General features: G+C 54.8%; 1 protein-coding gene across 4 annotated transcripts; it reads left to right on the top strand.

Annotated features, from left to right (window-relative positions):
- The first annotated feature begins 210 nt into the window (after positions 1–210).
- Positions 211–10,656, top strand: ALAD (aminolevulinate dehydratase). Of its 4 annotated transcripts, none has more exons than XM_026513802.4 (12): positions 211–342; positions 5,666–5,853; positions 7,057–7,107; positions 7,579–7,675; positions 8,014–8,149; positions 8,262–8,345; positions 8,446–8,534; positions 8,820–8,875; positions 8,963–9,050; positions 9,137–9,223; positions 9,731–9,860; positions 10,500–10,656. In XM_026513802.4, exons 2-12 carry the CDS (start codon positions 5,741–5,743, stop codon positions 10,559–10,561), a joined length of 993 nt encoding a protein of 330 aa, XP_026369587.1. In that variant the 5' UTR covers positions 211–342; positions 5,666–5,740; the 3' UTR covers positions 10,562–10,656. The 4 variants fall into 4 exon arrangements, with proteins under 4 accessions (XP_026369587.1, XP_026369589.1, XP_026369588.1 ...); XM_026513804.4 differs by lacking the exon at positions 211–342 and adding an exon at positions 4,659–4,768; XM_026513803.4 differs by lacking the exon at positions 211–342 and adding an exon at positions 4,710–4,780.
- The last annotated feature ends 3,990 nt before the right edge of the window (positions 10,657–14,646 follow it).

The following is a 14,646-nucleotide window of genomic DNA, read 5'->3' as shown; positions in this document are numbered from 1 at the left end:
TGCAGGGACCCCGCCCGCACCGCCCCTACGCCCCTACGTGGGCTAGGGTGCGCCTTCCGCCACCCGAGCTCTGGCCCCCTAAGGGGGCGGGGCGCGGACCCGCCAGCCCTTCCGCACACCCGATTGGCCAGGCCTCGAGGTGCGTGGGCGGAGCCGCGGCCGGAGTTGACCAGCCCGCAGGCAAAGTGCCCTGCAGGGGGCGTGGCCTGCACGCTGATGGGGGCGGGCTGCAAGGGGGGAGCTGCTTCCGGGTGAGCCGCCCCGCCCCCACGTGGGTCCCGAGAGACTAGAACGCGCTACGGCGGTGGCGGGAGCGGCAGCTGGGAGCCCTTGAGGAAGCAGGTGAGTGGGGGCCGGACTCGGGGAGATGGCGGACTTGGAGGTGGGGGCTGTCCCCAGGCCCCAGTGTGCCGTACGCCTGAAGGGCTGGTGGTGCAACCGGGCACAGAGTCCTTGTGGAGCCCTTGTTTGGACTCAGGTTGCCCTGCTGCAGCCGGGGTTGGGGTCCCCGCGTGGCTGTACCCTTGCGGGGTCGGCCCCGGGCTCTGCCTCTCCTCTCTGGGGTCCACTCCCTTGGAGACGCCTAGGGCATTCTCCATTGGTACAGAGCCCAAAGTGCCTCGAAGGGTGAGGGAGGGAAGTGGAGGCGGTAACAGTTGATTTGTGCTAGACTTAGACAAAAGTCACATCCATTTGCCCATTAAGTCTACAATAGCCCCTTGAGGTCGGTTCAGGTCGCCATTTACCAGGTGCAGAAACTGAGATCACGCAGCTGGAAAGTGACAGAATGAGGATTTGAACCCACGTCTGCAGACTCCAAAACCTATGCGTTTAACCATCAGGCTGCCAACTGCTGCCGAGTCCAGAGTCAACGTTCTATCTCCTTACCCCCGACTCCCTCCACCCAGACTTCTCCGCAAGCCCACCCCTGCTGTTAAGTGCAGCTTTGAAATCTTTACTTAAAGTATCAAGGTGGGCACTGAGAACTGGACTGCTGAAGACCTGGATTCTAGCCCCAGATCTACCGCGGACCCCTTGCCTGATCTCGGGCCAGTGTCTGTCTCTGAGCTCAGTTTCACCATCACTTCAGTGACATAATCAACAAGCCTTAAGGATCCTCTTAGCCAAGATGTTCTAGGAGTCTGTGGAACTGGCAGATACTCCCTATAGCTCCAGATGGCTAAACCCAGAAGAGGTTGGGCTCTTCAAAACCCTAGGTCAAGGCCTGGCTCTCATGCTTCTCTTTAATCCCTGTATCTAGCACTGGGGCAGGCTCAGGGTAGATATTCAGGAAATGCTGGTTGAATAAACAGGCAGTTAGTTGGTCCCTTTTCAGAACTGCCTGACAGTTGCTATCCTGGGCTTTTCTGGGGCTTTGGATTTCTCAGCCCTGGCCACCTTCTACCTTAGCTGGCGCTCCTGACTGCCTCCTCCCCAGCTAGCAGCAGGGACCTGCCAGAGCTGGCAGCAGCTCCCAACCATCTGTGCCAAGAGCACAGCCTCTGAAATCCTCAGCAGAGCACAACATGGTTGAAGGTGGGGGTGGGGGTGGGGGGTGGCTCAGGCCTTGCAGTTCCTTCTAACCCTCCTCCCCACTATGGCAGCTCTTAGGGCCCAACTTAGTTACTCCCAGATTAGGGAAGTTGCATTCTAAGGAAGAAGATACCTTCATAATCAGTCTGCAAAACTGCGTCTTCCATGAAGCCATGCTTGACTCCTGGAGACGCAGGCCCCTCCCATAGGTAGCATCTAGCGCCCCCCCCCCCCTTCTGCTGCAGCATCTGTGTGGTGATCACTTCTCCTCACCACAGAAGCTGCTGGAAGGCAGGGACCCCACCTGAGATATCTTGGAAGACCCTGCGGCCACGCAGGTTTGAGTGAAAGTTCTCCCTTCTGGGTGTGGTGCGGAAGGCACAGCTGTGTGGACTGGGGTGGGGGTGGGGGTGGGGGGGCTACTTCGAGCTCACTTCTCCTAATGGTGATAAAAGTAGCTACACGTTCACTGGGCTGCTACCTGGTGCCAGGCATGTACCTCCTGACTGTCTCTAATCTCGTCTCTGCAGCTTTGCAAGATTGATAGTATCACTCCCATTTTACAGATTATGAAATAAAGACTGAAAGGCCAGCAGCCTTGCCCAAAGTCACACACAGAGCAGACGTGGGACTGTGTGACCCTGAAACAAGGTTCTTTCCGCACCACCCCGTCCTGCCTTCCAGCTAAGCTAACCTGTTCTCATGTGGGTGAGCGTAGGTGCTGGGTCCCGTGGTGACTGGCTGCTGTCTTCAGTGAGGTGTCACAGGATTTAAGCTGTGGCTTGGAAGCTCCCTTGATTCGGAAGAAGTGCCCTCCCAAGTGTGTGGAAATCTCCCAGTCTTGAGGGACTTTTTGCAAAGCAAAACCTTGGCCTGGATTTGGCTCTGCAAACAGGCGACTCTGGCTCGGGGGCCATTTTTCTTTTCCACAGATATCTGTGAAGTTTCTGTTGTAACAGAATGACCATGTGTGGTTGAGGTGACAGGGCACTGGGCTAGAAGGCAGGGGACTCGTGGTCAAGGCCAGCTCTGCACCTGACTCACTGCTCAATGTCAGACAAGTCCTGTCATCTCTCTGCACCTCCTTTTCCACTTCAGAATGTAAGAGGTGAACAGAATTGGTGATTTTCAACGTTTTAAAATTTTTCTCAGCATTGACACTTGTATCTCAAAGCAGATCTCTCCCTAACCCTAAAATTAAACAGATGCAAGTAGACGTGCCCTAGTCAAGCCTCCTTTTCACACTTTCACCCTCTCCCTTGCCCCTCCCCCACCCTGTCCCCCTACCCCCCATGGTAAAATTCAGGCTGCAGAGCTCCTAGGCAGCCCTGCTCTGCTGCTTCTGATAAGCAGAAGCATGTGCTCGCCCAGACTTCTATAACAGATGGGGAGTTGAGGCCAGTAGAATGCAGCTTTGGATTCCAGAAGCCAGGGTCCTGCTACAAAGGTTGTTCTCTGGGAGGTGAATCAGAAGCGTGTTCAAAATCCGACTTGACTCTCCAGAACGACATTGAGCAAGTCACTTAACCTCTCAGAGCCTCCGTTTCCTTATCACTGAAAGTTGGAACAGTCCCTGCAGTGAAATGAGTTGTATATAAAAGTACCTAGTCCCGTACCCAGCAAATAACATACGCTCAGTCTATTTTTCTCTTGTCTGTCCGCCATCTCTCCCAGCCACAAGCAGATAGTATAGGCAGCGAGATGCTTGCTGAATCTTTTGTTCAGCAGGACTGTGGGGTATGGTGGATAAAACCCTATACTCATTGTCTACAACAGACTCAAATTCTGGCTCATTTACTAACCAACTGTGTGGTCTTGGGCAAAGGACTTAACCTCTCTGAGCTGAGCTAACCCCTAGCAGACCTGACAGCCAATCTTGCACAAAATGGGCACTCAGGACTTTCTATCTGCCGAATGACTGATTGCTCATCTGGGGGTTGGGACATCTTTGGGGAGGCCTGACTTGCCTCTGTGTCAGATGATGTGGCCAGCCTGGGGATGTGATAGTAGGGTGGGTCCCTGTGTGGCTCCTGATAACCCCAACCCTGCCAAGGAAGAGGAATGGATAAACATGGGCCCCTGAGCTGGTTGGGAGGGAGCTAAAGGAACCCGAGAGACTGGAGAGAAAGGCATTATCAGTGTGCTAGGGGACCCCCATTCCCCACTCCCATCCTGGGAGGCGACATGTCAGGCTTATAGGCCTGCTGTTTAGCCTCTTAACTAAGTGTAACCTTGAATAAGTCCTTGCCTTGAGGTCCCATTCATACCAGCAGACATCGGTGGCTCCTTTCTCCCCCCTACTTAGCTGCTGGGTATCCCCAGGCACCTCCAGAAGCTCAGCTCCCAACCAACCCTCTTCCTGCCTTGTCCCTGTCTCCATTGCCCTCTGGGTCACACAAGCTCAGAGCATCCGCCCCAAGAGACTGCCTCTTGGCTGCCTACAATGGCCCTTCCCTTTCCTCCCCTCCCCACTCCCCCCTGGGGTGCCTGTGCTCCTCTGCTTGGTCAGCTCTGCTCTGCCTGCAAGAATTATCTTCCTGAAGCCAGGCTCTGAGCCGGCCAATCCTCCGCCCCCTCCTCATCTTCCCTGTCCTCAGTCTGGCCTCCTCTTGTCCCCTCCCTGGTACACACATCCTCCGTTGCTTCCCCAGTCCTCATGACAGCCCACGGCCATTCCTCCTTCCCCACCTTTGCCCCTTGCTTCCCTTCCTGAGGGAACATTCTCCCCTTTCCCTCTGCCAAGCTGAACCCACTCATCCCGGAAAACCCAGCTGAAGCCCACATCTTCTTCCAGCAAGCTTCTTCCCACCTCCAGATTCGCCTTGGAGCTCATGGTTCCCTTCAGGCAGCTCCTGTTGGAGACGCACTCCATCAGCCCTACCCGCGCAGACCGCAGTGTCGCCTCGGGGAGAAATCCCGGGTGTGGGTGCCCGGCAGGGCCTGGCACGCAGTAGGTGCTCAAGAAACGTGTGCACGCCCCAGCCTCCTTCTGTCTGACATCACTTATTTGGCATTTAGGGCATGTTGTCTTGTACTTCATGTAGTTAAATATTTACCCTGTGGCAGAAAACTGGGGGTGGGGGGCGGGTGCAGAAATGAGCTCACTGTGGACCCTGCCCTGCAGAAGCTCCGTCTCCCGGAATGAAATGAAATAGATCCACAAAGAGCTGTTATGTAAGAGAGATTATGATCTGGGCAAGAGAAGCTTCGGCGGGAGAGGGAAGCCGGGCCGCGGGTAGGATTGGGGGTAAGGAGGTAAAGGTAAAGGAAGCAGGATGAGCAAATCAGAAAGCGGCCAAGTGTGGCTGGTGCTTGGGGAGCAGCGGGAGGGGCTCGGGCTGGAAAAGAGCTTCGGAGGCCCCCCCTGCAGGGGTCTGTCAGTCTCTCTGTCAGGCACGTGCCATTTAATTCTCTTAGCGTGTGTACCAAGGCCTTAACAGTGCTTTTCTCTAGAGGTGGAATTACAGGCGATTTTTCTCTTTCTGCTTATCTAAAATTTCTGCCAAGCACGTGCACATTTTTCATGGAATAAACAAAGTTTAAATGTTGGCTAGAGGGGCGCCTGGGTGGCTCAGTCAGTGAAGCGTCTGCCTTCGGCTCAGGTCATGATCCCAGGGTCCTGGGATCGAGCCCCACATCGGGCGCTCTGCTCAGCGGGGAGCCTGCTTCTCCCTCTCCCACTCCCCCAGCTTATGTTCCCTCCTTCGCTGTCTCTCTTTCTTTCTCTGTCAAATAAATAAAATCTTAAAAATGTTGTCTAGGTCAGTGCTTCTCATACTAATTTCCAATCCATCACAGATTGATTTTTTTGATAAAATACAAAAAAAAAAATTAAATTGTAACGAATTGCTGGAGAAATGTCATTTTAGAAAAAGAGAGAGACCATAGAAAATACAAGCCGAAATCTTAGATTATTCTATTCCGATAGCTAGGAAAGTTCCCAGGGGACCTACTTCCCTTCCTCTACTTAACCTTGTCTTAGACCAGCAGGGATTGGTGAGCCGCGCTATGGGGGAGCACTGGCCAGAGAGCAGGGGAGGCAGGAATCGGAAAGAGCATGGGGGTACGGGACCATCCCTTGGGGACAGGGACCGTGTCTCACTGCCTCCTATTGCTAACCGCCCCCCACCAGAGCTGAGCGCGCAGCCGAAGCCCCACGAGCCTACGGTCCCCACCAGCTGGCTGCCACGTTGCCGCCGTGCCCACCATGCAGCCCCAGTCGGTTCTGCACAGCGGCTACTTCCACCCGCTGCTTCGCGCCTGGCAGGCAGCCGCCACGCCCCTCAGTGCCTCCAACCTCATCTACCCCATCTTCGTCACGTGAGTCCCCAGGAATGGTCCAGGCCTCTGATCTGCTGGGGGCGGGGTGTGTGTGTGAGTGTGTGTGTGTGTGTGTGTGTGAAAGAGAGAGTGGGTTCAGGACAACAGTCTTAGTATCCAAACAAACCTTGAAAAGAACTCAGTCTTCCCATTTGGAAAATAAGAATAATAACCCTGGCCCGCCATCCTGAGCTTTTGTGATAAGACAGAAGCTGAGAAGGCGTTTGTTCTGTAGATTGTCAAGAGCTATGTACATGTAAGAGGTGGCAGTCATGATTATTCATATTAGCAGGGGCTGACATTTATTGAGCACTTACTGTGTACCGGGTACTATGCTAAGCAGCACACATGCATTATGAGGAAAGAATGGATAGTGTCCCCTAGAGTGTCCTCTCAACGGGGGCAGGGATTTGTGTCTGTTTTGTTCACTTTGTATCTCCAGAGAGTAAATAGTACCTGGCACGTTATAAGCGCTCAACATTCGTTGAATGAATGAACGAGGCCACCCATATACGGATGAAGGGCATGAGGCTCAAAGACATGGTACAACTTGGCCAAGGTCACCCAGCCCGGAAGTGGCTGGGATTGCAGGCAAGGGCCTTCTGACTTCAGAATCCCAAGTTCGCAAATAATGAATCAGGGAACATTACATCAAAAACTAAGGATATACTGTATGGTGACTAACATTACATCATAAAAAATTATTATAAAAAAAAATAATCCCGGGGCGCCTGGGTGGCACAGCGGTTAAGCACCTGCCTTCGGCTCAGGGCATGATCCCGGCATTCTGGGATCGAGCCCCACATCAGGCTCTTCAGCTATGAGCCTGCTTCTTCCTCTCCCGCTCCCCCTGCTTGTGTTCCCTCTCTCGCTGGCTGTCTCTATCTCTGTCAAATAAATAAATAAAATCTTAAAAAAAAAAAAAAAGAATCCCAAGTTCGTAGCCACTTGACTCCTTTGTATGATTAGTGTTCTTCTAGTCCTGTTCCTTCGGTTGTCACTGTCAGTCTTGTTGTTCCTATTATTTCAGGCCCTGGGCTTGGCCAGGCAGGGAACCAGACAGAACCCCAACCTCCTCCCTCCATCCCCACTTCCATACTCCTTCCCATCTCCCCAACCGTCCCTCCCAGTCACTCCCTCACCACTGGCCCTTCCCACAGCTACCAGTCCATAGCCCACCCACCCCCACCTCCACTCTTGCAGGGACGTTCCTGATGACGTACAGCCCATCGACAGCCTCCCAGGAGTGGCCAGGTAGGAGATGTGGTGGGGAGGGCCAGAGGAGGATGGAGGGAGAGACTTCCCAGCTGGAGGGGCCAGGAAGCAGACCCCGGAGGTAGAAGATCTGGAGAAACCCACTTTAGCTCAGTAGGTTTTCTCAGGGCCAAAGTTGTTCCAGAATAGAAGAGGCAGCCTCAGAAAGGAATAAGCTACCCATTCATCACCGGAGACATCATAGCAGAGTCTGTTGCAAAGGAGAGCTGAACTGCAAATGGGAGTTCAGTAAGAACCTTGGAGGGGCCTTCTGCAGCCAGCTTCTGGGGGCCTCGGTTTTCCCATCTGTTTGGTGGGTGCATTCCCACCCCTCCTTGTACTGTGGGGCTTGAGCCCTCCTGGTGCCGTGTGCAACTTGGCTCTTAACAGAGGGGTGGAAGGGACCCTTGCCTGCCACCTGCCTCATTTCAGCCCCTCTGCGCCCCCCCGCCCCCGCCCCGGCCAATGCAGGTATGGCGTGAACCGGCTGGAAGAGATGCTGAAGCCCCTGGTGGAAGAGGGCCTGCGCTGTGTCCTGGTCTTTGGAGTCCCCAGCAGAGTCCCCAAGGTGGAGAATCGGAAGCAGAGTTCGAGGGGAGGACAAGGGAGGGTCGGGAGAGGGTGAGCTGAGCTCCCACACGGACTGTGCCCTCATTACGGCCTTGAGCTGGCCCTGGGGCATGGGCGAGGGGACATGGCCCCCGCCTGATGACAGCACCTGCATAGGGACAGGAAGCTAAGTAGGGCCATGACCCCCTGACTGGGCAGGTCAAGTGCCCTATGCAAAATGGGGACAGTCCCTACTGCTACTTCATGTAGGGAGCTATGCTCTGTGAGGTCTGGCCATCCTGCCTCTCGAGGGCCTCACGTAGCAGACGTACCTTTTTGTCCTCCCCCTGCCACTAGGATGAGCGGGGTTCTGCAGCCGACTCCGAGGACTCCCCGGCTATCGAGGCCATCCGCCTGCTGCGCAAGACCTTCCCCAGCCTCCTGGTGGCCTGTGATGTCTGCTTGTGCCCCTACACCTCTCATGGTCACTGTGGTGAGCTCCCTCCCTCCGCCAGCCCTGCTGCCGCCTGCACTCCTAGTTCTCCTTCAGGTGGGATGGGCCAGGGACCAAGGTGCTCCCCCAAACCCAACTGTCTGTCCTGCAGGGCTCCTGAGCAAGAATGGGGCATTCCAGGCTGAGGAGAGCCGCCAGCGGCTGGCAGAAGTGGCCCTGGCCTATGCCAAGGCAGGTGAGTGAGCCACCGGCAGGGGTGAGCAGCTCCGGGTCAGGGAGGTGGCAGAGTGGCTAGGAGGGTCCCAGAGTTCTGAAGGCCACCCTCTGCCCCTCAGGATGTCAGGTGGTAGCCCCATCGGACATGATGGATGGACGTGTGGAAGCCATCAAGGAGGCTCTGATGGCCCATGGACTTGGCAACAGGGTAGGGGGTGGAGTGTGGCGGGGAGGGGGTGGGGTGTGGGAAGGTAAGGAGAAAGCCTGGACCAGCCCTGCCCCCTATCTGCTGAGAATCACGGAAGTGAAAACAGCCCTGACAGATCCGCCTCCACCTCCGCACCTCACATGGGGAAATCAAGGCCCAGAGCTTTAATGGGACTAGACCGCAGGCATTCTGCTTCCCAGCCTACATCCTTCCTCTCCCTGTCACTTTACCCCAGGACATGTGAAAAGGGCTGCCCGAACCTTGACCCCTGTTGTCTCCCTGTAGGTATCAGTGATGAGCTATAGCGCCAAATTCGCATCCTGTTTCTACGGACCTTTCCGGTGAGTGGGGATTGGCAGGAGTCTACTTTCAAACCCCTGACCCATTGGCCCAAAGCTGGAGGCCCCCCTGATGCCTCTGCTTCCCAGGGATGCGGCTCAGTCCAGCCCAGCTTTCGGAGACCGCCGCTGCTACCAGCTGCCGCCCGGAGCACGAGGCCTGGCCCTGCGAGCCGTGGTGAGTGACCGGAGCTCAAGGCCACCGGCCAGTCCCCCTCCCAGCTTGCCTCCTGGGCACTCCCCACACAGTATTTCATCGCTTAGGCCCGGGACGTACGGGAAGGAGCCGACATGCTCATGGTGAAGCCAGGAATGCCCTACCTGGACATCGTGCGGGAGGTGAAGGACAAGGTGAGCAGGCAGAGCAGAGACAAGCAGGGAGCCAGGGAGGTGAGAGTTTGTCCGCAGACTCTGGGATCTCAGACTCAGAGACTGCAGACTCTGAGTTCAGAGCGACCTGCCCCTGAGCAGGAATCCTGCCCCGTGTCTCTGCCCCCGGGCTGGCCGGAGCCTTTGAGCCACTGTGCTTTCACAGTTCAAGAGTGGGCCGGGCTGGGGCGCCTGGGGGGCTCAGTCGGTGGAGCGTCCGACTCTTGGTTTTGGCTCAGGTCATGGTCTAGGGGTCATGGGATTGAGCGTTGGGCTCCACGCTCAGCGGGGAGTCTGCTTGGGATTCTCTCTCTCCCCTTTCCTCTGCTCCTGCCCACCCCTCTCTAAAATACATAAATCTTTAAAAAAAAAAAAAAAAAAAAAGACCCGGGCCCAGCTGCCAGCAGTTAGTGACACAGGGCACGGGGCTCAAGATGCTCCCAGAGGTTCCACGCTTCCACCTGCCCACCCGCCACTGCTTTTCCACAGCACCCTGAGCTCCCTCTTGCTGTGTACCATGTTTCTGGAGAGTTCGCCATGCTGTGGCACGGAGCCCGGGCCGGGGCGTTTGATCTCAAGGCTGCTGTTCTGGAGGTCATGACCGCCTTCCGCCGTGCAGGTAAACAGGCAGGGTTGGGGTTTTCCGACCTGTGCCACGGGGCTGATGGGCACTTTGCCCAGAAAGGGAAATAAAGTCAGGAGACAGCCTGGAGTCTTACACCTGGGAATACCAGTGATCTAAAGAGACCCAGGGTGAGGAGGGGGGGTGGAGCTGCAGAACAAAACGTGCAGCGGTGAAGACAGCAGAGCTTTCTGTCATTTTTTGGTGTCGAGACCTTAGCCAAGCCACCTCTGTGAACCTCAGCGTCCTCGTCTGCAAACCGGGGATAAAACACCCGAGGCGCAGTTGTCTGGAGAATTGCATGAGATGATACGTGTCATTGGCCTGTGCTCACCGCTCCACGAGTGGGAGCTGGTGGTGTTAGTGTGCACACAGCATGGGAAGGGCCCTGACGACGTACTCATTTCTCGCGCTGTGCGGTTTATACATTGGCAGACTGAGGCCCAGCAAGAGAAAATGACCTGCCAAGGGTCACACAGCGCACAGAGCTATACCTGACCGGAGCTGGGCTCGGTCTTCTGTCGTGACGCCCACGGGCTGTGGCTCTTCGTGGTAGCCGCCTGCCCCCTCCTTGGCAGTGTGTGCCCCGAGCTGATGCCCGGCCCCTCCCCGCTTCCCGCTTCTGTCCCCCCGCAGGTGCCGACGTCATCATCACCTACTACACGCCTCAGCTGTTGCAGTGGCTGAAGGAGGAGTGACGGGGACCGTGCACAAGACCAAGAGCTAGAACTTTTAAAAGGTCCCCGGGCCTTGGAGAAATGAAAACCAAAGTAAATGCTGCTTTAGAACTGTGCCCTCATGCCCTCTTCCTACTCACATGCCGGCAGGCGCCCAGCAGCCCCGGGTGTTTCTGCCACCCATCTTACCACCCGAGCCCCTTGGGCTCCCCCAGGCTTCCCCATCCCTCCCCGGGCTCAGCCCTGAGGCTCACCTCCACCACCCCAGCTCCTTCTTCTGGCGTGGCCCCAGCTTGAAAGCCACCAGGAGGTAAGGGCACAGGTGGCGGGGCCTCAGAGAGGGGCTTGGGGCAGGAGGGGTAGAGGAAGAAGGCAAGTTGCATCTTGTATCATGAGAAGCTCTGGGAAGCCCGAGGCCTCTGGCAGCAGAGCTGGGGCCTAGACCTAGAATGACATCTTCAGGTTTAGAGTTGAGATTTGCCTCAATTCCACTGGAGGTGATTCCCACACAGGCCCACGTTGCCAGGCTGCTGAGATCTGTTCTGCTCTCAGCCATTTACCCAGAGAAGAGTGAACTTGTTAATGAGCAGAAATGCTGCCTGAGGATCAAAATTCAGAAGCAAATAAGAGTTCCTGACTGCTGGAGATGCCACCACCAAAAAGGCTTTTCTGTCGAAGAGAGAAGTTTTGAGAACATCTGCTCGGTGCCCAGACATGGTGCTGAGTTCTGGGGCATAGCAGGACAGATCGCAGCTTGTCTCTCTCTGTGTGGAATCCATGCAAGGAGAGTGGGAAGACAGACGACAATAAGAAAACAAAGCAATTACAAATCATAATTAGTGCTTTAAAGGAAAGAAAGGGTCTGAGTCAGAATAACCGACCAAGGGTGTCTCTTGAGTGGGTGGTCCAGAAGGCCTCCCTGAGATTGAGGGACAAGAAAGGATCCCTCCAGAGAGCAGACGGAAGTGCATCAGAAGCCACAAGAATGACACAAAGTGTGCAAAGGTCCTGCAGTGGGAGGAGCTTGGCGGGGCTGCTGGGAAGGGGGTGAGGAAGAGGAGGGGGTGATGGGACCGGAGGTTGGAAAGGTAGGCTCTGCACCTTGTAGGAAGCTCAGTCTTACTTTGCATTGGGTAGAAAGCGATCTGAAGGATCTTAACTAGAAGTTATGTGTGTTCTGCGTTCCCACACTCTGCTTCTGGGCGAAAAAGGAAGGGTGAGTGAGAAAGGCTGACCAGGAGGCTCTTACGGACCCTGCAGAGCACTGACAGTGGCCTGGACCCAGGTGGTGGCAGTGGAGAGAGGAGGAAGTAGGTGTATTCAGGATACGTTCTGGAGACAGAATGAGCAGGTTTTGCCTAAGCCGGAAGTCCAGGGAATGGGAGGAAATGAGAGTGCCCTCATAGGTTTCTAGCTTGAGCCCTTGGAAGAGTGCTTTCTTCCAAGACTCACGTCGTGTCTCCCCTAGTAAAAAGTCAAGGCCCCAGCTAAGGGCCTTTGCAAGTCTACCTGCCATCTGCAAAGTGACAAATCCCAAATCTAGGGCCAAAGCAAGCTCAATTCAAACCTTAAAACAATACAATCCATTTTAAAATGTAGAATTACAAACTCCCAGCCGCTTCTGGAGTCAGACCAGTCCCCTCCGACTCCCAGGCGTCTTCGGCAGAGCTGCAGCGGACCTGAAGACCTGATCTCACTCTGTCCTCGGCATTTTGGGCGGTAGCCAGCCAAAATCAGGGCTTGAAGAGGCATAAAGCTTCACTTTCCAAGGAGCCTGAGCCTGGAACTCCCACCTGGAGGCCCAGAGGACTAACTGGAGATGAGCCACGGATGGGCCTCAGGGCTCTGACCAGACCAGAACCTTTGGCCATGTGAGCTTCTTGGCTTCATGTCTCCTGGCCCCTTAGCCCCCAGTCCCTGAGCTCATTTCTGGTTAGTGTGGAAGGGAAGGTTCTTCAGGGCCATCCCAGACCCATCATCACCAAGCTTCTTGTAGGGATAGAGGGACAGGAGACTGACATTGCTCTTTCGGTACAAACTAGGAGGCAAACGCCTGCGTAAACGCTAGAAGTAATCGCTAAGTGGACTGAGACCAGGGGGCAGATGTGTCCCCAGTGACGTGGTGACAGGCGCTGTGAAGGAGGTCACCGGGACCTGATTGGGTTCGAAGGATCAGAAAATGCTTCCCTGAGAGGCTGACATTTAAGCCTCGACCTGAAGGATGAGCAACCGAGCTAAGAGCATTCCCGGGAGAGGGAACTCTGCATCTAGAATGAGCTAGAACACAAAGTGGGTGTGGCTGGAGCACATGGAGGACGAAGGAAGAGACGCCTGAACTGGAAAGGGAGAGAGACCAGGCCCAAACCGTGCAGGGCTCAAAAGCCATGTTTACAGAAGATGGCGAGCCTTTCCAGACTTTATTTCAAGAGAAGGGAAAGCCATTTGAAGAATTTTAGGCAGTGGAACGACTCGCTCTGATGTTGTGTTTTATGAACACACTTGACCGCACTGGCGAACTGCAGATGGGAAAATGTGTAACCTGGACTGGAGTGGTGACAGTGGGGACGAAGGAGTTAGATTAGATGAGAAGGATGAACTTGGCTTGAGCTCTGATGGCTGGTGGGACATTTACTAAGATGGGAAAGCTTGGAAGAGAGGGTAGAGCGGGAGGCCTGAATTTGGCTCTGGGTTTGCAATGACGGGAGCTGTAACTTGAGAGCTTATGACACCTAAGGCCACTCAACTGGTTTGTGGCAGAATTCTGAGCCATCAGAGCCAGAATTCGAACCCACATAGTTCAACTCCAAGGCCTCTACCCTTAACCACTGTGCCACACCATCTCCCAACAAACAGTAGCCAACTTAGGGATCTAACAGGATGCTGTTATTTAATGGGGTCCACCAAGGGCAGAGTTGCCTCAGGCATCATGGTCTATGTGAAGTGGCGCCCCCTGGAGTCAGGATTTGTCACTGGAGGTGCCAGCTTAGCGTCTGCTCACGCCCGGCCATGTTTTGTGCACCGAGACAGCGGCCAGGCAGGCAAGCTGGAAGGGTTTGCGTGGTCCTGGGTGACCTAGTTCCTCCACGGTCCCAGTCTCCTGCTGCGTGCCCTCCTCCCGCTGGTGGAGATTCTATCCTTGTGCAGAGAGAACACAGCTTCCACCACTGGCGAGGCCTGTGCTCAGATTGCCGAGCATTACCGTCAGTTGGTGAGCATTCAGGGCCTCTCAATGAAACTTGACTTTGTTTCCCTCTGATGTGCCTGCTTGGATGGTAGCTTGTCTGTTTCTTGTAGGACCTTCCTGAAGGCCGCAACAAATAGCCAATACTTTCCACCGATCTCACTTTTTTACTACGATCCCTAAAACTACAACCTCAGTGGGGCATACGGTTGGTCCAACAAACAGGCATTTTAACCAGCCACTTTGCTACCAATTGCCCAACTAGGAAAGGAGGAATCCTGAGCTGCCCCCTGCCCCGTACCCCACATGGACTCTGCGGGTGCCATGAATTAGGGCCCGTGACTTACAGCACCCCATATTCTGTTGTTCCACATATTTTGCAAGTTGCAGAAATCCAGGTCAGTAGCAAAAAAGGAAATGATTGGCTTTCGTAACTGGACTTCAGTAAGGTCAGGTGTGGAGGGGTCTAGGGTTAAAGGCTGTCGTGAAGGCTGTGTCCGTTCCTGGTTCTTACATGTTTGCCTCAGCTTGGCTATAATTATTCCAAGATGGACTTTTGCCACTTGACAGCCACACGATCCTTACATGATCCTTATGACTTAGAATCCCAAAGAAAAATCTTTTCCCATCATTCGTGACAAATCTCTGGAGGTCTCTGATTGGCCCTGTTCAGGTCACATGACCAGCCTCTTCAGTCACTGTAACCCATGGCATGTGCGATGTGGCACCACGATTGACCAGATCTGCCTCATTACATTACACAGAAGTCTGGTGGAGTCTCAGAGCTTTGCAGCAGTGGTCCCCTTTGCCTGGAATGCTTTTCCCCCAAATCTGTGTGGCAGTCTCCTTTTTATTGCTAAGATCTTGGCTTCCTCATTGCTTCCTCAAAAAACCTACCCTGACCCGATTTAAAGTTACTCCCCAG

Source organism: Ursus arctos, unplaced genomic scaffold (genome assembly GCF_023065955.2).
Source record: "Ursus arctos isolate Adak ecotype North America unplaced genomic scaffold, UrsArc2.0 scaffold_18, whole genome shotgun sequence".
Taxonomy (NCBI): domain Eukaryota; kingdom Metazoa; phylum Chordata; class Mammalia; order Carnivora; family Ursidae; genus Ursus; species Ursus arctos.
The sequence above is the reverse complement of the archived record's forward strand: the minus strand, read 5'-3'. Positions and strand labels throughout refer to the sequence as shown.

Bases quoted from the DNA above. Each gene is read 5' to 3' on its own strand.
- ALAD (XM_026513802.4), top strand. From the start codon at position 5,741: ATGCAGCCCCAGTCGGTTCTGCACAGCGGCTACTTCCACCCGCTGCTT. The intron at 8,876-8,962 runs GTGAGTGGGGAT...TCTGCTTCCCAG, and splicing joins TGTTTCTACGGACCTTTCCG to GGATGCGGCTCAGTCCAGCC. The intron at 9,051-9,136 runs GTGAGTGACCGG...TTCATCGCTTAG, and splicing joins GCCTGGCCCTGCGAGCCGTG to GCCCGGGACGTACGGGAAGG.